The 25,618-nt window shown below is 32.4% G+C and overlaps 1 protein-coding gene across 1 annotated transcript in view; it reads right to left on the bottom strand.

Annotated features, from left to right (window-relative positions):
- LOC117118510 (phosphatidylinositol 3,4,5-trisphosphate 3-phosphatase and dual-specificity protein phosphatase PTEN-like) overlaps positions 1-25,618 on the bottom strand; it is a 40,118-nt gene that overhangs the window by 3,175 nt on the left and 11,325 nt on the right. The window contains exons 2-7 of the mRNA XM_033263122.1: positions 25,180-25,264; positions 24,662-24,706; positions 13,052-13,226; positions 12,615-12,722; positions 9,436-9,636; positions 173-280 (exon numbers count right to left, since the gene is read on the bottom strand). Of these exons, the coding sequence (XP_033119013.1) occupies positions 173-280; positions 9,436-9,636; positions 12,615-12,722; positions 13,052-13,226; positions 24,662-24,706; positions 25,180-25,264 (722 nt within the window). The remainder of the gene's footprint in view (positions 1-172; positions 281-9,435; positions 9,637-12,614; positions 12,723-13,051; positions 13,227-24,661; positions 24,707-25,179; positions 25,265-25,618) is intronic.

Raw genomic sequence — 25,618 nt, 5'->3', positions numbered from 1 at the left:
GTATATATATCGGACTTCTAATTAAAAAATAAATACAATTTATGATGAAGGTAGATATTCATCCTCAATTATGGTCTAAAAATGGAAGAAAAAAGTGGTTTATCATAAGAGTCAGCAAGTCTATCATGCAGTGGAATTAACCTGGTGGGTTTGCTTGTGTTAGGCTATTTACCTTTTTTAATTTACTGGCTTTATGGAAGAAATCTATCTTTACGTCACCGCATACAGGGAATGGTTGTAACATGTTGAACCTGATCTTCTGATCTCCTCTTTTTAAGCCCTAAAAAAAAAAAAGCAAGCCGAAATAAGAATCATACAATATAAAATATTAATTATTATATGAGAATTATCCTTCCACCATCATTAGGGAATTAGCAGTTAGAATTATTATATATCAATACTATTATTTACGTAATATTTTGTGTTGATAACCAGCCTCCACCTCTTTGAATTGATTGTGCCTGATTGTGACAGTAACAACAAATATAAACTTGAAGTACTATATGCGATAAAGAAAAAATTAATCAACTAATTTTATGATATCAACCAGAAAGAGCAGATAATAATATCAAATAAAGACATAATTCTCCCCCTACAAACATTCCTCAAACAAAATACATCAAAACACTCTAAAAAATACATTTAAAAAAAAACACCCAGGAGTTACAGGACAGAAAGTAGTTTGACAGACACTGATTAAGAAAGTAGACACTTGTCAAGCACACTATATAGGCAAGCCAATCATCAGGACCAGGTGGTCAGGAAACTCATGCTTTGATAACCAGGAAACCCAGCTCCTGCATGCTCCAAATTACAGGGCATTGACCTCCGGCGTCGTGTACTCCTTCACAAGACACACGTTTCTCCATAGGCTAATGCATATTAATATATCATTATAATAGGGGTATTATTACCCTTATCATTCTTCTGATGGCTATTGGAAATAATATTTCAATATATTCTGTAATACAATTTGTAATTCTCTCAATTACCTGTTGAACCTTCTTTCCTTTTAAATTTCAATATTTATTAGTAGTGATGTTTTTATTTATTTTTTTTACGCAACAGGTTAGATTGGAAATTAAACATTAACAGGTGCTTTAAAATGTTATCACATTGTTGTTATAAGAGTTATTACTATAGAGTATTATCAATTCATACATTTTACCACTCCCACACCTCATGTTATAGACTTGGTTAGAGCAACAAAAGTCTGAAATGATAAGCAATCCACTTCTAAAGGTTTGGTTTTATTATGGAGCATTAAGGACATAGGCTTAGCCAGCGAGCTGTCCGGCCGTCTTTTGGACGGCCTACAATTATTTAGGAAGGCCACTTTTACCATGACAGCTTGGACGGCTTGGCCGGCTTGGCCTAATCAGCTCAGCCTAGCCTAATTGGGACTGGTCTACCTTTAGAAAATTCTTTATATTCTTCAAGTCTATTGAATGTTACATTAAACTAAAGCTAAATCATATTTACTTTTGATAAAAACAACATTTATTGATTGAATGTACGTTGCTTTTGTACCAAAATTCAGTGGGGATTCACATGGGTATGGCCCACCCATCAGCTCAGTGCCACGCCCACTGGCTTCCATTTTGGACGGCCTATATCGTTTTTCTGGCTAAACCCGTGACTGAGGAATGAAATTGTTCAGGACTACACTTCCCTGAGCCTTGAAAATTTTGTTGAAACAAATTTAGTTACAGAGCATCTAGTGTTCCAAATAATCAACTTTCAACCCTCATTACAGACTTCATTAGAGTATCAAGTGTGTGAAATACGAATGGAACACTCAAATAAAATATGGTATCTGTATAGTTAAAAAGACAACATTGTTTGTAATAATATTAAAATCATCATCATCTTCCTGTATTGTACATTCTCTATTAATTGAGTATACTGTACTGTGCTCCCAGAACAATGATGAACAAAATTTAGGATTCATTAATAATAAAGTAATGTTTTATTTTGCTGAGAAATAATTAATTTCTTTACATATCAGAACAATATAGAAAAGCCCTATCTTCTACAAACAATCTCAAATCCAAGTAACATTTCCAGGAATTAAAACAGGTCTGAGTTGAGAACATGTATAGAAGAAGATGAATGTTGTAAACTTTGCTCTTTTCATGAACCTACACATCGTGTTGCTTTAGCCGGATAATCGTTAACTACTTGACCTTCTACTAAATCCAACGACCCTGGTTCACCGTAGCTGCACTGCGAACATCAAGTGCTTACATGCTTCATTTCATACTAAATACTAAACTGTACATTTTAAAACTAGTGTACGATAATCAACAATTCAAATTGCATGTATGCTATGAAATATTATTTTTTAAAATGCTTCAAACTCATAGATTTCAAATTATTTTTTAGGCTTCAAACCTTTTTAATTTAAAGATAATAAATGCTATGACTAACAGTGGTTTTGAAGTATGAAAAATGAATTGAACATAAAAATTGTATTTTATTTATTGATAGTATAATAGATGTATCTAACATAGAATGAACGTTACTCTGAATAATGAATATCTACTTAATGGAAAAAACTGTTGTCATTTTTAACAAAAAGTACATGCACTGTTAACTACTCTTACTAAAGAAGAAAATAATGGATGGTCCCTATTCTCAACATCAGATGAAACTAACCACATTTATTTTAAATATACAGTATTTATTCAAATAAATTTGGAATAAATGCCTCCCTCCAATCAATGCCCTGAGCATTTATGTTTTTCCTCGAATAAATGGACCCCCCCCCGACAAATGACTGTATACAAATCTAATGGAAACATAATTCTCAACACATGCTACTAGTGTTGTATTCCAACAGAAAATTTTCTTACAAGTGAAATTAATGGGCATTTATTTAAGTATACATCTTTTTTACACCAATAAAAATTAACGCCGCCATCAAATAAACACCTCCCTCAAACAAATGCCTACTAAAACTCCTTCAAAACAATATCCCGGGCTGTTTATTCAAATAAATATGGTATTTCTCATGTAAAATTAAAATTTTTTCTGTATCATGCATCTTTACACTTCTTTACTGGGAGTCCTAAATAGTCAGTATCTTAATCAATAAGCTACCACTCAAAATATTTAAGACTGGCATCGAAGACCAAAATTGATTGTTTGACATTAGTACACAACATGTACTAATACTGTATCATATTCTGGGGTATCAATAAATTTAATATATTTACACTAATATTAAATAAGTTTTGATAAATGTGTTTCTTTTATTATTATTTTTTTAATTAATTTGGTATAAATACTTGGAAACAACAAAAATGCTGATAAACTCCAAGTTTACAATAGTCTAACAATTAAAATATTTAAAATACAAATTAGATAATAACAATAATCAATAAAAAGTCATTATACATATTAGATCAAATTATGGATGAATACAAGCATCTTAACAGTAAAATATAAAGAAAAATGTGCATTGTTAAGTTAAATACCTGTAATACATTATAACATCATAAAAATCCAATGAGCTTAACAAGATTCAAATCTAAATAACATATTTTTTTGTGAATTCTTGCTATTTAATATGAATGAATTAAGTACAGTCACCTTCTTTAGACTAAAAATACAAAGATTCTAGGCATCCGATTGGTTAAGAAGCAGGCAATAGAAAGTACCATTCCCCTGAAAAAGTACTATCCCCCTGAAACCTGAAAAATAGTACTTTTTTGACCTGTTGTTTGATGAAAACTCTAGGCCCCAATTTAACATCGTGCTGACGGTAAAGGGACTGCAATGTTGTCCTTATTATGCAAATATTCGTAAAGAAATAAATATATTCTGCTTCTGATTCTGAATTTTTAAAATGTTTTCAAAATCCTGTATGTAGTCTCTTTCACATGAAGATCATCTTTATTGCATTACAATACGATTATTGAAATTCATAATTGATATTTAATTTGACTGCTTAATGTTATGCACTTACCTACAGAGTATATATTTATTAAAATAATATGTATTTATATTAGAATATGATTATGGTTTTGGAGTATTGAAACCTATATTGATTTTAAATTTATCTTCTGTGTGGATCATGCTTAATCCGCAGTGACGTGGCCATTTAAGGAAACATATAACTGATGTGGTTTTTATTCATTTTTATATATAGTCTCTTATGTTAAGCCTTTATGGATTAGTGCATGGACATTGACCGTGCCTCGAGTGCTCAACTCAAGCAGTAACATCGAAAAAAATGCATTGTGGGTAATACATCCTCTGAATGGTTTATCACATAATAGTCATTTGCAATGTTGTCATCATATAGAGGTTTTAATACTTTTATGAAAAGGTGTATGAGGTTTAATAGACCCTAGCCCCTGTAATCTTGGCCACTGTTAGTAACTGATGGCATGGCATTTTAATAATCAAAATCCACATATAGTGAAGGATATTTCAATACTTTTATGGGAAGGAGTTTTATTACACCCTACCCCTGTAAGTCCTGACCATTGCTATCACCTGTACCTGTAATCAAAGTTCCATCCAAGGAAGAGATTTTTCCATTGTATTTTATGAATGGAACAAATACAGTTTGATTTGATTTGATTTAGATTTGATCACTATCATGGATGCTAATTAAAACATTGTACTCATCTCTCTGCCAAATATAATGTACATCATGTTTTGTCAATTATTATCTGCTCCATAAAATAGTACAGTAATTTTAACCACCATTTCAATTATATCAAGTTAAACTTCACAATAATTCCCACCATTTAGCCCCAATTAAAATGTTTATATCATATTCCACGCGACATAATTTTTAAGAAATTTCATTTTTTTTCTTGACTACTTAAATGCCCAGATTTTCTTGCTTCTCATTGGTATTCTGTAAACATTTCTGTCCCTATGCAGTTGCTGATGTATAGAAAAGCAACCATTTTTCAAAGTAAAGACTAAATTTAAAAGCTTTTACTGTACTTACTTGTAACCAGAAGTCTATTAATAATGACTTATCGTGAAACGGTAATCTTCCACTAACTGTACCTGCTTAAACAGTTTTAACCCACCGTATTAAGCACAGCTTTACTTAATTTAATATATACTTTTTTTAATGCTTCAGGTTTCAAACGATATAAAATGCCTTTTATTCTTTGCATACTGTAAATGCTGACATAAGCAACGCTCTCGAATAATCGCTGCATCAAAAATGATTTTTTTTTTGTTAAGCGCCGCTCTTGAATAAGTGCCGCTGCGCTGCGCTTATGCAAGAATATATATTACCCTGTGTGTAAAGAAACACTTTGAGAAACAGGGTTTTAAATACTATACAGTTTTAAATACATACAATGTTAAAATGAATAAATAACACAATGAAGACACAAGTGCCATTTCTTTATAAACATTTATTTACGATGACGTAGAACCTATGATAGGCCTACCGAACTACGGGAATACGTGAAATAGGTAACATGGGAACCAGTATGGAAAGAAAGCGCCACGCTAATATTTATTATAAGCGTCGCTCTAGAATAAGCGCTGCACTGAAACCGCCAACAATTTGAAAAGTGCAGCGGCGCTTATTCTAGCATTTACAGTAAAAATATAGAGGAATCTGTAGCTTTTTAGGTTGTAACCGCTCAGAAACACATTAAACAAAACACTGTTGTATGCCCATATATAGTCATGATGTGTCTATATATGGTCAATGACCATATTAGGGGCATGCCACGTTTTGTCAAACAAAATTTGATATTCTAAACGAGGCTTTAGTCAGTTAAAATGCAATGAGGTCACATTAGGGAGGTTTTGCACAACAACGACGGTAAGGCTTCACAGACTGTCATCTGTGCATGAAATGACATTCGGTTCTTGCCAACTGAATTCTAGGATGCAGTTTAACCCATATCTATCTCGTGCCGAGAAGGCTGCATGGTCACGCATGAGTAAATTCATCCCAGAGTCACACTATAGCAAAATAAAAAGTTCCCTATTGTAAAATTATTTACATTAAATAATTGTTTACTTTCACATTTTTTTAAGGAAAGCTGATAAAGCATTATTGTGTATAGTAAGATTCAACTGACATATTTTTTAATATTCATTTAGTGACTTTATACTAAAAGTTTAACTCTATATTGTACATCCATACAATTTATATTCAAAGTGTCTGTAATTTATATTTTAGAATGTTATTGTTATTTATAGACATTCCCTAAAGTATGCAATTTAACATTTCTTCTAATAAAAGTTGCATTGCATTGCACATCTTGTAAATCACTGCATTCCTGAGAGTTCCATTGCCTTACTTCCTTCCTTTCATTCAGGCTTTGAACACTCCTACCTACCTACTGGCAATCGCATCTAAATTTAAAGCTAATTGTGTATCCTGGAACGACAAAGCCACAACGAGGTTGACAACCTCTACAAAGAATTAAATACCTAAATACAAATTCAACGCTATCATAATTTCAAAAAGTATATTCACTGCTACATATTCGTTTTTTTTTATATTTCACCACATTTGTAAGTCTATAATATTTCAAATGTCTATACAAAAACCCAGATAATAATATACAAATGTTTAGCATTATTTAAACTTGTAAAAGTAAAAAAAAATTATTTCATTTATTTCCAACAGCAACTGATTTGACACTTGCATGATATATGCAGTGCTTTATAAAGCTGCTTGTAAGTCTCAATGTGAGTGTCTTAGGAAGTCAAAGTTGTTTTGTCAAGAGCAAAATACATTCAGCGTTTGTATGATTTGAGCCCAAAACCAGCATTAGTATATAAACAGCTTATTCCATTATACAGTATAAATATTTTCTTTTGTTTAAACCAATAATAATTTCAGCTCACATGTATTGTTCAAATGCTTTTTCATTATTCATTTCATAATGGCATGCAAAAATAAATTAAAGTTGAATCCGAATTTAATAATAAAATATTAACTATTATTCTACATTTAATCATGAACATCTTTGGATATTAGTTTTTTTTTTTCATTCGCCAAGTTGACAAATCTTTTCTTGTATCAATGAAATATTCAAAAGCGTACTAGGTTATTGCAACTTCAAAACAATTGTAATCTCTGCTTTTCCAAATCATAAATGAGCAGTTAGCTACCGTATGTCATGGCTATGTTTAGGATATTCAATACAACATAAACAATCCTCAAATGATGTTTTAATGCATAGTTGACATTAAAACTTTGTGTCATATGATCATATATCAAGGGAACTATAATGTTCAACATGGTGTTTACAATTCAATGACACAGAAATAGAAATAATAAATATCAATGTATTAAATTATTTTTTTTGTTTAAAGTTTTCTATCTTGCGACATTACAGTAGGTTCAGAATGGTTTTTTTAAGGATTTTATTTTATTCTTTAAACTATTTAAATGTCTCATTTTCTTTTTTTTGGCCTTTAAATTTTAAACAAATGTCATTAATAAAAATGACTGATATCTGGCCTTCACAACACTAGGACAAATTATCCTTTTGGGAGCCATTTTACTTATTTTATCCTATGAAAAATCAATGAAGTTATAAATTATTGTTAATTACATAACTATATAACTTTATGACTACATCAGGGTAAAGTAAAAAAGGTATGATGTATTCAGCTGTGTCAAGTGCCAAACTGCCTGGTTTTGCTGTTTAAAAAAATTTCTAGAGATGATGTACTGTTCATCACATATGTTGCTATGATTACCCTCCCTTGTTTGGAAATCATGGATCTTTCCTCTTTCCCAGAGCTTCCTATCTTCTAGATAGTGATTCACCAAGAGCTACTGTATGTCTTTATGGAACAACAATACCAGCGTATTATTCACAGGTCCCATCTTTGCCTCAATGAACCTGTGTCCTTAATAGCAATGGGATAACTGACAAAAGGATTTGAGCCAAACACCTAGGAATGGATGTTGAGGAGAATCACTGTATCATTTTAAGCACAAAGGAAGCATTTCCACACGTTGCACTCACCATCCAGGACAAGTGTTCATGATGATAAAAAACACTAATTACTGCCGACCATCTGATCAAAATAAATTCCCATAAAGTGTCACACAAGACAGAAATTGTCTTCAATGTAATCGACAAGAATCGTTGGGCGGCCATTTATAGGACACTGCACTCAGTACCGCGAATGATTAAAAGGTTACAGCAGTGAGAAACGATCCCACAAAGAACACTCAACGATTCAGTCGTTCAACCATGTTTTAGAGGTAAAAGGGTCAATGCACTTTCTAAAGACATTATCGGAAACTACATTGAACAGACAAAATAAAAATAACTGGCAAAAAAGAGGAATTATAGTAAGCAGTTGGGCCAGCCATTGAATTATAATTCCTACTACAGATGGTGAGGTCATTTATACTAATTATAGTTGGCTATTCAATGTGACATCATCCTTATAAAGTACTTTCTGATATTTACCAATTATATTTTCTTACATTTTTGTAGTAATTTCTGAACCACAATGGAAATGAGTACTACATAATTTGTACTGAAAGTTAATACAGATGAAAGAAGTACTGTAATGGTTTTTTTGTCAATAGATAATGAAGATAATAAATTATGGTTAATATCAAAAAAATTAAACTGGTAGTGAAATTTGTTTTATTGAGTTTACTATCGATCATTTATAAATACAGTACAGTACTAACATGGAGTGCAGCAGTATTCTTGAATTTCTAATTTTAACTACAAAAGGTAGAACTTAAACGGACATGAAAAAACAAAGGGAAATGACCTTCAAAATATCTAAAAGGATAAAATCATTAATTTTAATGTCTGAGAAAACATTTAGGATTAACATTGCCACAATCATTTTTACTATTGGTTGCCAATTACCAAAAGCTGTAGAGGACAATATCGGTCAAAATTTCCTTAAGCATATTCCAGGGTAACAATACAATGCATTAAATCAATTATGGACTACAGTTGCCTGAAGCACGATGATGCTTCAATTAAACCTAAACATTTACCCTGTCAATTTACAGTTTGTTAATTGCCACTGGGGCAGTCTATACCACGTGGTTCAAAGGTCAAATGACGGATACAATCATTTCAAACTTCTGATTCATCTTTAAGATCCTCATTAGGAACTTTCCGAATCTACTGGCGAAGCTGTATCATTCTAGTAAGCGGGAAATTAACATAAACAGCTGGGCTCGTGTAAGACGCATCTTGCGTCATGGCTATAATGTCTGCCATGCTTGTTGTTTCTCCGCCGGGGGGTGCTGACTCAAATTCTTACATAAGTACTACCAACCTCCCTTGGGTAAAAAATCATGTAACCTCCTACCTTTCAAAGATAATCCTGTTTACTGTCACTTACTGACAAACAATTGCATCTTAGGAAAAATTAAAATGAGTGAAAAATATTTATTAGAGTATTAGCATTGTTTGTGGGACAAAATACACCAAATGTAATTACCTTTACTACTTCAGATGTATGAATCTTAACTTTATGTTGATAAACAACGAAAAAGGGTGTACATGTTCCGCCCGATATCATAGGTATTGTTTCCACAGTAACTCTCTTGAGTAGTAACGTTTCTTGCGTATATTCTAGACGCCTCGTCACAAGTTCTCCATAGTAACCAACATACCGCCGCTGACTAGGGATTGTTACACCCTGTGAGTAAAAAACAAATTGTTACATGTGATGTGTAAAAAATAAATTGTTACATGCGATGTGCACAAAAACATATGCACTGTCTTGTGGGAAATTTTGAATGATCTTAATAATTCAAGAAAACACTGAATTGGTCTGGTAAAAGAATCAACAAGTTATTAACATTTAATAAAACACAGATTAAAAAATTTAGTCTTTACTTAAACACAAAATATTTAAATTAATTACAGTAGAGTGGTTGATCTGAGCAGAGTTGGTGACAGGGAAGAATGGAAAGTGGTGTCAAGACAACCAGACCCCCACCCCAAGAGGGGATGATGATGATGATAGCAGCCAAGGGTCTACAGATATACTCTACTGTTACAGTTTTTTAGAAAGTGGATATTCGGCTAAAATAATGCCTCTTTCTTTAGACAGGTATTTCCGTGATCATTGAGAACATACCCCAACCTTAACTTCATGGATAGGTAACTTTGAGTTATGTACTAATATTACACCTTGTCACTCTTAAGAAAATATTTTCTCATTTTAATTTTCAATTGAAAAAAAAATAATTTACTTACAGGATGAAAAGTAAACACTTCAAAGAGTTAATTGCATTATTCAAGTTCATTAGCTCAACCAATATTTATCTACAATCATCATTATAAATTAAACTTTGACCTCATATTATCAGCTTACATGCATATTAATAGTATGTAAATTTGTCTTCATAAATGTAAAGGTGATGTAATAAATTTATAGAGAGTTGCTTCATGAAGATAAGCTGGTAGACTGGAATAACTTGCAGTTTAACAAAGGCCCTTGTTGCTATAAATGTATTCTGTACAGGACATTTTATTAGCCTAAATTAAGTACTTACTCTACATGTAAATATCTTTTATGATCTTAATATTTAGAATAAAGTACAAAATCTGAGATTTGTAAACTATTACCTACATTTTAACCAGGAGAGGCCCAGTGAAGTATTTTAATGTATAATCGTGACGTCATCACTGTATACTGTTTTTATATTTTTATGCATTTTTCTTTTAATTTTATTTTGTAATTAAATGTTGTTTAAGATAATACCCTGGACCACAGGGAAGAACAGTGTAACAATACTGACTGCGTAGTTATGAAATCATCCCAAGATTTTTACCTGTCTGCACCGACCAAAAAGTTAGTGACAGTGACTGTATTCTCTCTCGAATGCTTTGAAAAATGTTTATTTCTTTGACGAATGTGAAAAATTACAAACAAGTTCGTCTAACACAATACAAATTACAAAATAGCCTAGAGACTGCAGATGTGTAGTTAACGCGTAGGCCTACTCAAAGAGTATAAAACTACAAGAGGTCCCACTGCCATGATTTTATATGCAGGAACGTTAAAAAAGTACCACAAAATAGGGGGCGCCCTATTCGAATTCAAATAGAGTTCAAAACTCGAACGTGAACGCAGCACACGTTCAATCATCGAACGTCTTTTAAAGATATGCCCCTTTTGGGTAGTACTTTTTGAAATAGGATTGTGTTCCAAAGAATCCCCGGCAGTGAGACCTCTTGCAGTTTTATACTCTTTGGCCTACTGCAGGAGCATAGCACACACACACACAGCTAAATATAAATACGAACACAGTATACTATTCATATCTCTATAACAACCGAATACTGCTACAACACAGTTGGTTATAAAAACTAACATTAAAAGGATATAAGCAAATTAAGAGAATATTTAAAAAAGATTTTTTTAAATACATTTTTTCTTGGATTAGGTCATGATCTTAATATGCTTATGCTTTGTTCACGCACACCAGCTAGTTAGCAGGATCCAGATACATAACATACACGTTTCACCCTTGCGTTCATATGAGAAAATCCCCGATCCAGATATCAAGAAGATGGCGGTGGAATCGCTGGCCAATAGAAAACTGGAAAGTTTTCTATTGGCCTAGCGAGCGCTATCCTGGTAACGGTTGCGCTAACCAATCATACATTCTCACACGGGTGCAAACGGTTAGCTCCTTATCCCTACTGTGAATCTAATCAAAAGGGTGTTTGTGTCACAAGAAATACAGTAACTGTATCGGCATATGGGCTGCGAACTCAAATACCAAGTCAAAGACAGCGACTGAAGCCTACTAAAAAGCTGAAATACATCACGTACCCCTTCACAGCCCACCAAGCAGTGCATACAATAGGTGCCTACAGTATATTCAGCCTGGCCAGATATGCCATGACAAATCCTATTCCATTTCATGGTTCAAAACCATCATAACATACAACAGGAAAGTCTGATCAAACATTTGAAGGAGTATTGATAAAAACTATTGAATTATATTGAAAAGTATATTGAAGTCATAATATACATTTTATGTAAATCACTTGCAATTATTCATATTTCTGACAATACAAAAGAAATGATTAAAATCATAATAAAACTTCAGAAAAGTTCAACTGGGGCTGTAGATATGGTATGACTGATATTTAGAGACAATGGTCTTTATACTTTATAACACTATTGAATACAGATGACAAAGAATCCATATATTATACAGCATGCATGTATGCTACAAATACATCATGGGTAAGACTGGCAAAGTAGGTATATCATACCAAGTGTATCAGTGAAGCCATTTAAATGACAACTTTCTGAATATTTTTTGTCTTGTCACTAATCAGGTGATAATTTCCTTATCCAGGTACCAACTTCTTGAAGGGAATGCATTTTACAATGACAACCAATTATTATCAAGGTAATGCAACTACAAACGCAGGTCTATCCAGGAAACGCTTGCCTTCGCTACAGCTAATACAGACTGCGTGAAACCAATGTAATTTAGCTACTGTTATGAACAGAATGTCACTTCAATAATTCACCACAAGAATCAGGTTAAGAATGCAAATATCCTGGCCTCTATGTTGGCTCAGATGCAGAGTATTATGGTAATAGTATAGTATTGGCAATTGACTATTTTGAAAAGGCATACAACGCACCTTTCCATCTCGTGTCCGAACAGCACCGTAGAAATCCATAGCATCTTGCGCTGTACGACATCTTCCCTGGTGTAGTAAGAGAGCACATACCATTACACCGGTCCGCCCCTACAACAAAATTGACCAATCAAAAAAAAAATATAGATAAAAGTGAACATTGAGAGGGAAAAGTGTAGGAGGTCTTTTCATTTCATTGGTGTTTCTTAATAAAATATTAAATATAAAATCCTTAATAATTAAATCATTCTACAGAGACAACAAAAAAAGTGGAAAGAAATATTTACAAAAGTAAATCAAGAAACAGAACAATTCCTACCATGTTTTACATTTTAAAGACACTGATGAGCATGCTTTACAAAATATGATATAATTACTCTCTAAGGTGGTGTAAAAACAACATAATTACTCCCTAAGGTGGTATAAAAACAATGTCCTACTTTTCCTGCTTTACAGTGTATTGCTGCAATATTCTTGACACTTGCTTCGAGCCATGAAGTCACATCTTCACAGAAGGGTTTAATCAGCTCCATCTTAGGTGGGTTGTGGTCATCAAATGGGTAGCACGCTACTCTGTTGTAAAACTTTGAAGTATCATAATTCCGCTCTGAACATCTAAAAGATAAAAATTATAAAGAATTGTCATTATTGTGGTTCCTTTTGTAAATCTCCAATTTTTATCTGTCGACTGTCTGAGAATAGGAGGCAAAGTACATATCTCAAAAAAGCTCTTATTAACTCCAAAAAATATAGCACTCAAATAAGATGGGCATAGAGATACAGTAGGCCTACTCCATAAACTCTACATTAAAAACAATTAAAACATTGTCCACAATAATTTGGATTTTTTTTTAAATAGTGAAACAATAATTATATATAAAAAAATTAGTAATTCAACATAAATTTTCTCTATTTAAGAAATAATTTTATATGAATAAGAACAGACTTATTCAGTATTTATTTTTATTAACATTTATATTTACTAATATCTACAGTATTTAGGAAAGAGGAACATTACAACTGAATCATGTTAAGTTCTCTGTATTTGATGAAATGACAATGATTATGTTATATTTCTTATTCCAGTCACTAGCCTTATAATTACCATTCTCAGTCTATATGTCTGAAGATAGAAAACCCCTGACACCTCAACCACATATAGATGAGTTTTTTAAACCCTTCTCATGCAAATAATGTACTTTAAATGAGGAAACAACAGTAGTCTATATCCTTACTACATTGGTATATAAATCAGGGATCATCTATTGTGTTCATTTTATGAGAATACCAATTATTACATACGCTAGGATGGGAGGGTGGCGTTAACAGTGTCTACTTTAATGAAAAAGGCAAAATGATGCTTAGCCTAAGAATTTGAATAACTACAGTAGTTCAACCTAAACTTCAAAAATATTGCTAAATTTTAAATACTGTAAAATTTAAGCTAATTTTACTCATAATTTTACAACACATTTTACACTTTGTATAGCAGAGTACATTTGAATTTTATAATGTTAACTGCAACTTTGGGACCTATTAATTAGCTATGTTAAGTTGTTTAATTTGCTTATATATTGGCCTCTAATGGTATTCAGGTGGCTGCTATACAGTACAGCAGGCCAATGTGGATTCATTACCAATTTATGAATATAAAAAAGATACTGTACATCATGAGTTGAGATCAGAGATGTAGTTATGGCGAATGGGGCAACCCAGTCTTGTGAAGCTTTCCACCTAGCCTAAAGCTAACTTCATGACCCTTCACCAACCCTTATTAATCCACTTTTCCATCCTTAAAATCCACTCTTATTATTTATAGTACTGTATAATAATTTATCACACATCATTCTCAAAATGTTTATCACCCACCCTTAGTTTTGTACAGCTTCAACCCTGTGAGATACAATCTGATATTATAAAATCGTATCCATCTTTCTATGACATTGAATACCAGTACACCAGGATTAAATTAAATGTGGAATATTGTGTTGTACACTACAGTACAGTGGTAATTTTTTTTTCTCAATTACATTCACACATACCAAGTTCATACCATAGAGGAATTCTTTTAATAGACATTTGACAATATCTGAAAGTCAACATATTGATGAAAATTCTGAGAACTGAGTGAATATAGGTTGAATTTAGAACTGAATTTAGATATGTGAAGTACAGCAGAGTGCCAAACAGCACAAGGATGACAAGATTGGTTGAATATTAACGCAAATAGATTCAGAGACTTTAAATTTGAATTCAAGTAGTGACCAAAAGCGAAAAAAGTGGGTCGATGTAATGCTAAACCGAAGATAAAGATAGAGAGGTGGACATCAAGGACAGGTTCAAACAGAGGCAATGACTTTCTGTGGAGAAATTCTTACTGGAATTCTAAGCCAAGTCATACTTTCTTGCTTGTTTTAATGTGGTTTAAAGTGCAATGGACAATGTGGATACTTAGTGCTTAATTATTATCATTAGGCCAAAATAAATAAAATATTGTGTTGGCCACAACCGACCGACCCAAATTTTAGAAAATTCAGGGTGGGCATTTTAGTTTAGTTTTTTTTTTTTTTTTTACTACAAGGAACAGCATTTTTTTACAGGAGCTAATAAGGCTGAAACAGCCTTGGACTAGGCTAGGGGAGAGGCCCAAGGCCTAGCCTATTTTGATGCATGGTATGCAACGCGAATGCAAAATTGTTATTATATTTGTGCATTTTCTACTTTTTAAGCATTTTTGGTTTAAAAAAAAAAGTTTCCCTACCGACCTACACATTTTTTGGATTTTCACAAAACACGGCCAACAGAATTTTTTTTTTTTTTTGGCCTTATTATGAAATGGAACTCTGCTTGGAAAGGTCTTTGCTCTATAGCGAAGTGACAAAATGACTGAGATGTGAATAATGACGAATTTGGAAACAAATAGCTTCAAAGACTGAACAATATAATTGGCACTATTATTCAAAGCATTAAAAAGGTTTGAAATCATGTTTTAAGTTAAAAACGATGCAAATCAAAATGTCATCAAAATTCAGGTACAATATATTTTACTGGTGCTAAATGACTCTTAGGTCTCTACAATATGCACTCTATAAAGTCGATCATCATTATTATTATTATTATTATTATTATTATTATTATTATTATTATTATTCTGCAATAAACTTGTTATGGATAAGCTAAAAGATTTCATATTATTAGAAATCATAGTGATAGGTACAGTGCTGTGAAAGTCTCTATAAGCATATTTACAATTGAAAGAGTTTGAATAAATAAACATTTACAATTTATTTTATCTGTATTTACGATCTAACAAAATATGATAAGATCTAAGTAGCCATGCAGTATGCCAAGGATGCAGGTCTACTAAATGGACCCTGTGTGGTCATGTTATAACTGCACCACGTACAGTACACTCTAGTGGCCATAATTGATATAATAACTAATTAGATAAGTCTACACAATGCACCGCCAATTGGCAGCCGCAGGTCATTGTGAATGTATTCAACAGGCAAGTGTGGGAGTTTAATACTGGCTCATTTAAATTATCTTGCAGAACTTACTATTGCATGTCCCCCTATACAGTACATAAACAATCATGTATGTCAATGTACTGTGTTTTATCAGAGTTGTTATAGTGGTGGTATTATAAAATATCAGGGAAATCAAAACTGTAAACAATAACAGTATTAATAATTGTAACAAAAATATCAAGGTGGATGGGAGAGTACTATATTTTAAAAAAATACTGCAAAGAATGAACATTTTTGTTATTTTAAACAACTAATAACAATTATATCATTACAAATAAATATTTTGTTTCAATACAAGAAAAAACTGTTAGAACTTCCATTTTTTTTTTTTTTTTTTGTGTTAAATACATTATGTTGTCTAGGCCTTGTAGAAACACCCATTGGGACAACTATGTCTAGTGGCAAGTCATTACAAGTTATTACTGTATTAGACCTCATTAAACATTATGGAGAAACTTGATTCTCTTTTTATTTTAACAAATCAGAAAATCCTAATGTTGTTATATGAATTCTTTTATTCCAACAGCCATTCCTGATTCATATTTCATATTATAAAATTCTAAACTTGTTACTAGTTCTGTAGATATTTGAAAATTTTACATATTTTAAGTATAGGTTTAACTTCAATTAGAAACACAGATCAAGAAAATATTCCTCGTCCATGCATAAATAATGTTCATGAATGTACTTTGCATATGTAGGCCATTATATGATTACAATGTGCTAGCATTCACTAACAATCGGTCATTAGAGACTTTTTTTTTTTTTTTTTTTGAAAACGCAATTTGACCTTATTGGCACAAGTTACAAATTTAACTGCTTTATCTGCTTTCCTTTGCACATTCTTTCCAAGAAGACTTCTGACGTTCATAGGAACTGACATTGAAAATGGTACACTGGGTTGGCTCAACTTGATGACACGTACAGTATAACTAGCCTGTCACAGCCTACCTTGTGTGGGCATAATGAAACTTGGTCACCTGCGAGTCTGAACACTACGTACTAGTCATCAGCTAGACTGCGTAAGGAGTGATTCAGAGCTACAGCTGTGAAATCACTCTAGTTGTTGGGGAGAAGGGGAAAGGAGGAGGGGTGGGTCATAATAAATCAACAGTCATACTCTTAATAAAGTGATGTGATTCATTTTTTTTCCCCTTTTCATATCATTTCTATTTTGTTTTTGCATTGTACTTTAAAAAATGTTACTTTGCTTTACTTTTAATTACACTTACATTATGATGAATAGAAAGTGTAACCGCATTAGTCTGTTATAGAACAATATAAAATAAATGACAGCAGCACCTTTGAGACTAACAATATAGAATTTATTCTATAGCTTTTGTCCACACAGTGGACTTCATCAGGAGACTGTACAAATGGGATAAGAAACAACTATAATATACAACAGAAATAACGGGGGAGGTCCTACAACAACAAAGTATGCAAATGTGGTGGATAAAGCATCTACTAGTCTGCCAAAATAATAATTATTTCTCATCATTTATATGCATTATTATTTATTTGTTATTATTATTATCATTTTTTTTTTCATAGTGTATGCACACTTATTATCGATGCTGCTTTATTATTATCTATATTTTTTGCAACATATATTTACCATTGCTGTTACACTGTCAGTTAACTGTATTAGGAGTCTAACTATTAGAAGTCTATATTGATAAATCTTTAAACTGGCAGACAAATGTTAACTACTTGATTATAAAATGTGGTCCCAGATTATACTTTCTTAAGCAACTCCGGAGATCTGGCCTAAATACTGCAGATTTAATTAATTTTTATATTGCCATGATCAGGCCAGTGTTGGAATATTGCTGTACTGTTTGGGGGACTTGTTTAACTAAGGAACGAAGTTCAGACCTCGAATCAATCCAAAGGAAGGCATTGGGTATCGTGTCACCTGGTATTAAGTATGAAACAGCCTGTAACCTGCATACTATTCCAACACTCGCTGAATGCCCCCTCTCACTTTGTAAGAACTACTTTAGAAAATTAAAATCACCTTCCCATAGATTGCATTCCCTTTTACAGTCAGTCCCCCTTAAAAAACTACAATTTTAGAAACAATCGTGAATTTGTTCTTCCTATAAAGTGAACACGGAACGCTTTAAACGTTTTATTACTATACAGGGAGTTTTTCAAAGATGGTAGTCATAAAAAGTATTGTACTGTATTGTATTGTATATATTGTTCAACTTCAATCATTTGTTATTCATGATTGCAATAAAGTAGATTTCTTTTTTAAATTTATCATCATTTTTCACTTTCTTATCCTCTGGATTCTATTGAGCTTACTTATTCGGTATTTATATATATTTGATTTGATGCAACTGTTTTTTATACTAAGTGTACTGACTTTGACATAGACTTACACTGCATCCTATTTCCCACAGTTACTTATTAGTGATCTTTTTTATTTCAATATTGTTTATTAGGATTGCTTATTTTGGCAGACTAGTAGAGGCTTTGTATTATAAATTAAAATATAATTAACATTAAATTCTGGTTCACTCAAAAACCTGAAAAAAGTTGTGTAAAATTCAAGGACAGTATGAATGGTATAATTTATGCATCTTTATGGCTAAGCAATTTTTAAATTTGTGTGTGTAAAATTTATGAAATGCTTTAGCCATACTATTAACCTGTGTTTGCATCTTTACTTATAAATTATCAATTACAGTAAAAGCTATTAACTTTTTTAAAAACAAAATATTTCAAGCAATGAATTTTTTTTTTCCAACACTTAATCTTGACATCATATCTAATCTATTGTTCGTGTTGTTATACTTCAGTCAAGCTAACCAAGGCTATCAGTGGGTTTCTAGGTATGTTCATGTAATTACTAAATTAAACCATGAAGATAAGAACAGAAAAAAACTAATGCTAAAAAAAAAATAATAAAAAAAAAAAACCAACAAGAGACACAGTGGCCAATTGTCTAACATATGATTTCAATTATACAACCAGCTGCACTTTCCAAGAAGGTGGCTTTGTTGAAAACATAAACTAACCACAGAGGCTAAAATCAACAACTATAATCAAGCGATTTTAATTTCTTTCAGCCTAATTTATATATGGTAAAGGTTAATGGAAGGTACAGGTAGGAGACATACTATACTACACCTGTCAACCCAGTCATAATAGTTTCCCTACTTTATAAAGCTATAAAATGTTAACATTACTAACTTGAAATTATCAGTAAAGACATATTTTATAAAGGTATTGCGTACTTTCAATTACTTATCATCTTTAAGTAATGCTTTTACCATATTTAAAGATTGCGTGTATACTATCTGGTGCCAATATTTCTGTCAATCATCGCCAGGGTGTGTAATGTTCCGATTTATCTCGTATTTCACTTGTAATGCACAAAATCCTGCATTTTTTTTATTTTAAACATTCTGTACTCTTCCAGGAATGGAACCCCATACTGTACCCTTTAATATTTTGATGTTACTACTGTTAGAGTAATTAAAATACTAGGCCTACAGGAACCATATTATCAAAGAGTTTTTGTGTGAGATTGTGTGTTTGTAGGTCAGAATGCACGTTTCTGTGTCAGATTTTGTGTTTCTGAATTGCCAATGATTTTTAAGCATTTAATGCCAATAAAATGAATACAGCAGAAATATAGAAACTTCTCCAATGTCACATTTAAGTGATTGATGAGAGAATGGTGGTTTCCTTCAATTCACTGCACAGACAGCAGGCTCCAAATGAGTAGTGAGATTCTGGAGTACAAAACCTTTATCAGCATTTTTATCATGTTCTCATTTATTTTTACTAATAACGCGCTAGTAGATTAGAAAGTCCAACCAATTAACAACACAATTTGGTTCATAAATCACTCTGTGTGACTGGCTGACAATACCATAAATCACCACCACAACTGATAATGAATAGGAATGCTATTAAGCACATTTATACCACAAATCAGAAGTACTGTACATTAATATGTACCATTGAAATTTGCTACCATACTCAAGTCTTCCTATGACTTAATTCCTGGGACCATATTATTATTACTCTTTTAAGCCAATTAAATGGAGGAGTTGACTGTTAGGAATCGGTTGCTATATTAAATAATAAATAAAAATAATAATAAATATATATTTACCTTTACTATTGCTGTAGGGACTGCGCCTACTTGGCACTTTAGACTCATCTTTTCAGTTTCTGATTGTTAGGGGTTATATGCATGTGTACATAGAAAATTTTGATTTTTGTAAGGCCATTCTCTTGGCTTGTAACTGCCTTGTGAACCAAAATAGTTTGTACTATGTTGGCAAGAACATTTTTTACCAGGATGAATTTTTTTTTTTAAATTTGCGGATAATGGTAAGAGCAATTGAACTTTATTTTAAACAGTAGGCCTACAGTGGGTAATGCACTGTTCCTCAGCTGTTTGAGCACATTTGTAAAGCAATATATTGATCCAAATTTGGCAAGATGCCTAGTACAGTATAGCCAATGGAAAGTAGCAAGGCTGAATACTCAAGACTAATAAAAAGGAGTTCAATGCATTTAGCAAGCAAATTTCTCAAAGCTAATAATTTACATAAATTTTAGGAGATCTTTCATTGGCCCCATTGATACTTTTAATTTAAGCCAGCCAACCAACAATCAGTTTATATCAGTACTTTACAGGATTTTAGGGCAGTCATAAGCTGACCTAAATTTGGCTAAGGCCCTGCAATGTGAAATGGGTTAACTTTGCGAAAGAAAGCCTTAATAAGTCAGATGTATGTCTAGTGTAAGTTCAGTATAGTATGAAAACTCACTAACCAATTGCATCATCCCTTTCTCTATCATCAACAAAAAATAAATTACCAAATTAGGGAAATTTATAAAAACTAATTTAATGATTCATTAAGATTATTAAATGCATTCTTTATTGCTTAATATTTATAAAACTACATAATATGGAGGAAAGCTTCTTTATAAACTAAACGTAAACTCGTTTCTGTGATCGAGTAACAAAGGTAATGGTCCGGGAATGTGCTAGACTAGTGGCGGCGGTGAACCCTCACAGATTCTGCTCTATTTTTCCAATTATGCCCCTATGTGAAGCACACAAAGCTTTCTTTGCATTATGCGCTATGTAAGTGTAATACCTTAATATGTATACACCTATTTCATTCAATAATGTGCAGGCACATATTTCATTCAAAATTTCCTACCAGCATAGAGTATGATAGAAAGAAAACTTGGTAAAGCAACTGACATTCAAAAAGTGTGCCCCATGCAACTTCTGACAATGGGTAAAAAAGGGCACCAGTCAGCCTATTTCGTTCATAATTTTGTATCAGCATGGAGATCAACACTAACTAGACAGCAAAGATACTAGAAGCACAAGATAGAGCACTCGCATAGTAAAAATGAGGCGGAAATCGTGCCCGACGTAGGCGGCGCCCTTCTTTTTAACCATGCAAGTTTTCTATACTTCGTGCCTGACGTACAAGGCGCTCTTCTGTTGCTAAGTATATCCAGACGCACACCACACCCTTATTTTTCCACTAATGGAGGAAAACTTTATCACTACAGTGCGTCCGGCCATACGATTTTGCGCTATATTGTTGTTTTACTGATCCATAGGCTTAATTGTGTGTTTTATTTGGATAATAGCAATGATTTCTACCTCCGCCAAGGAATTATTTATTCACCGTTGTCACTGTCTGGGTACAATGGTACAATTGTGTACAATTTTTTAATTGAGAATTGACAATAAAAATATGCGACGACTTGGTAACGAAAGTTTGGTTGAAGTTTTTTTAAATCCAGCCGTAAGGGGCATCCCATTGTTTGTATTCCTACCATGCATTTCGGTGGAACACTTTTTTTGTGTGGAGAACTCTATCTTGTGTTTCTAGTATCTTTGCTAGACAGTGAATAAAAGGGGTACTGGGAGCACACTGTACACTACCAACTTACAGTGTGCATCGTTACATAGCTAAGAATAGGGCAATACGTTTATTCACGCACAAAACGATTAGAGTGGACTCTCGTAAAGTATAAAAACGTCATCACTAATATGAAGTATTATAAACATCATTCCAACACCGAGCTTAACACAATCACAACAGTAATTACATAATTTAATTGCTCTTCTCATAAGCTCGTAAAAAGTAAACTCTCGATCGTAATTTGGCAAATACAAAATTCTAGAAGGTTTTTGAAACCTTGGAAATATTGCTTTCAATTTCATATTGAGTAATCTGTCAATCAACAGCAAGTAAGCATATATCTTAAAAATGCATTTTATTTATAGAGATTTATTAATGATTTTATTGATAATGAAATGTAACATTTTCAAATACATGTAGCAACACCTTTTATTTAAGGATTCATTATTTTATTGATGATAGTAGAGAATGTTACAAGTGAATAAAAGTCTACTCATTTCAATAGTAACTGTAATCTGGGGAACAGTATGCAAATGAAGTTAACACATTATACAATAGGTTTTGACAAGTATGATTTTACAGCTAAACAAAAGGAGATGAAGGCCACATTACTAAACCTAACTGATAATAATAATATTACTGAACATGACTTGAAAACTGATGAAAATGAAGTTCGAAAATTCTTCTCTCATCAGAAAACCTCAAAGGCAGTGGGCCCAGATCTTATGTTACCCAAAGTTCTTAAAACATGTTTGTATCAGTTCGCTGGCATATTTACTACTATTTTTAATCTACAGTATGTTTTTAAGTAATTCCCTGCCCAAAATTTGGAAAAAATCTTATATAGTCCCTGTTCCCAAAAAGAGTAGTGTACAATGTATGAATGATCTACGACCAATAGCATTGACGTCTGTTGTAATGAAAGTGTGTGAAGGATTGTCATTAGTAAGATAAAACCACTTGTATCTCGATACCTTGATCCATTACAATTTGCCTATAGAAGTTCTAGAAACACGGAAGATGCTATCATACTCAAACTTGAAAAAAATAATGGCCATCTTGAAGGCGTTACAAAATTTAGTCATTCTGTAAAAATTATGTACTATGACTTCGCTATGCGTTCAACACTATACAACCACATTTTTGATGAAAAAATTGATTAATAGGGATCTTCCGTGTTCATTTATTGTTTTTGTATTTAAGTTTCTGGCAAACCGCAGTCAGTTTGTTAGACTAAGTTCAGGAGTTATTTCACATTTAATCTTTACTAATACTGGTGCACCACAGGGTACAATGTTAGCTCCCTTCCTCTTTTCAGTATATACTGCCGATTACAGAACAACTGATCAAACCAATTGTCTAGCAACAAAATTTGCTGATGACACTGCCCTCATTGGGTTGATAAAGGGAGATGATGATTTTGGATATAATGGAAATAAACAGACTTATAATGTAATGTAAATGTCTTAGAATTAAATGTTTCGAAAACAAGAGATGGTTCTGTTTGGGGTATTGCTTATTGGCTTGGGGTGGGAATGTAAATAAACTAGATAGGATAGGATAGGATAGATAGACTGGTGAGGAAGGCAGGGAGGATGGTCGGGTGTGAGCTGCCCGTGGTAGACTCAGTCTACCACGAACGGTTGTGCAAGAAGTTCTGTTCAATATGGGCTGATGTACTGTAAGTCACCCGCTTCATTCAGATATTGCCAACTGTTGCATTGAACGTAGCGGTAGACTGTGGCCACCGCGGGTCTCTACAGAACACCATCGTCTCTCCTTCCTCCCCAGAGAAATTGGGGACTTCGATAGTAAACATCAGAGGTAGAGGGTTTTTAGTGTGGGTGGCCAGTATTGATTAACAACAAGTTAATACAAATATATCATAACTATTATTATTATTATTATTATTATTATCATTATTATTATTATTACTAATAGTTTTATTATTATTATCAGTATTAGTACGTTGTCTTATGCTTTTTCACATTGTTGTATCCAGCCATGAAATTTCCCCGTAGTGGGATGAGTAAACTATCCTTGTAAAACTTACAATATCACTTTTCTTATTACGAACCAGTAAAATTGTGCCCAGGCTCAGTGTTCTCATCTTTTTTGCTAATTTCAGTATCAAAATGTTCTTACTGTACTTTGTTCATATTTTATATTTTATCAATAAAGATAGAAAATTATTATTGTATAGCAATATATTTATTGTACTATATTAAAGAAAGTATTACATAGTCACACCTACTCTACATAAGGTACAAATAAGACAAAAATAATTTTTTGTTGGTTTTAAGAAAATGCATCTGAAATTTTACCTCAGCCTTAATTTTTTTTCAAATAAAAAAAAAAATAAATAAAATGTGTTAATTATTAAAAATAAAAAGTGTACTACTGATAACTATGTAAACATCTTCATCAAATAGGCCTAAACATTTAAACAAATTTAGGGGTTTCTGTAATAACCCTAAATTTCAATGCAGTGCATTTACTATTAAAACAAAACATTAATTTATGATTCCTCTCTGATAAAGAAAATCATAAAATCCATGACATTAAATCAAGATGTTAAAGGTAAATACATTATACTCACAGATTATACACTTTGTAGTGGTCTTTATGATTTCCATCTAAAAATCTGAAATTAATACAAAACAGAATGTTAAAGACATATAAATATAAGATGCTATGTACAGTATTGATTTTTTTACTGGATTCAGAGCCTTGGATAGACTGCAGGAATGTTGGAATAATAAGAAATGAATATAGGAAAGGAATGTTGATGAAAGAGAAATGGGAAAAAAGAAACTATATTAAAAAGGAGAACCAGGAATATAAAAGAAGAATAAAGCAGCTAGGAAAATGGGGAAAAAACATTTTTATAGCCTTTCAAGAAAATGTTTTTCTTAGTATTGTACTCTACATAATACAGAATACCCAAAGTTTGAAGATATTCCCTCATTGTAAGTTGAGAGACCTGTTCTGAGAGAGGCTAGGGAATAAGATGAGGAGGGAAATACAGTAATTTACTCAGTTAAGAAAGATGTAGAGTAGAGATAGACTGGTTAGCAAAGTACTGTATTCGACAGTCAAAAAACAAATCACATTTACTTTACTACAGCATCCATATCATTCCGGTAGACGCTTTCCAATCGTTCGGCCGGGAAACCCATTGCTATTATGTTAGGACAAATGTCTGGAATCGTGGTTAAGGATACACACGGAATGATAGAAATCAGGTCAACTTTGCTTCCTGAGTGACAGAACTAGGTTTTCAGAGGAAGAACTGTACATTGCTAACTACTGTATCAAGTTTCATTATATCACAGATCCTATAGGATCTAGGCCTATGATTATATAGTAAATAGTAAATTCAAAATTTTCATGAGTTGTGTTGAAAATTATATATTATTTTTTGTAGTTGTGCCATACAGTAATTATGATGATGCTTACTGTAGGAATACAATGTTATGAATATGAGAAACAAAATCATGATTTTTGTAGAAACTAGGGCCCTAGAATTAAAAGGCAAATAAGTAACTGTCAAACC

Source organism: Anneissia japonica, unplaced genomic scaffold (assembly GCF_011630105.1).
Source record: "Anneissia japonica isolate Jap-2015-1 unplaced genomic scaffold, ASM1163010v1 scaffold287869_len1821871_cov162, whole genome shotgun sequence".
NCBI classification, from domain to species: Eukaryota; Metazoa; Echinodermata; class Crinoidea; order Comatulida; family Comatulidae; genus Anneissia; species Anneissia japonica.
The sequence above is the reverse complement of the archived record's forward strand: the minus strand, read 5'-3'. Positions and strand labels throughout refer to the sequence as shown.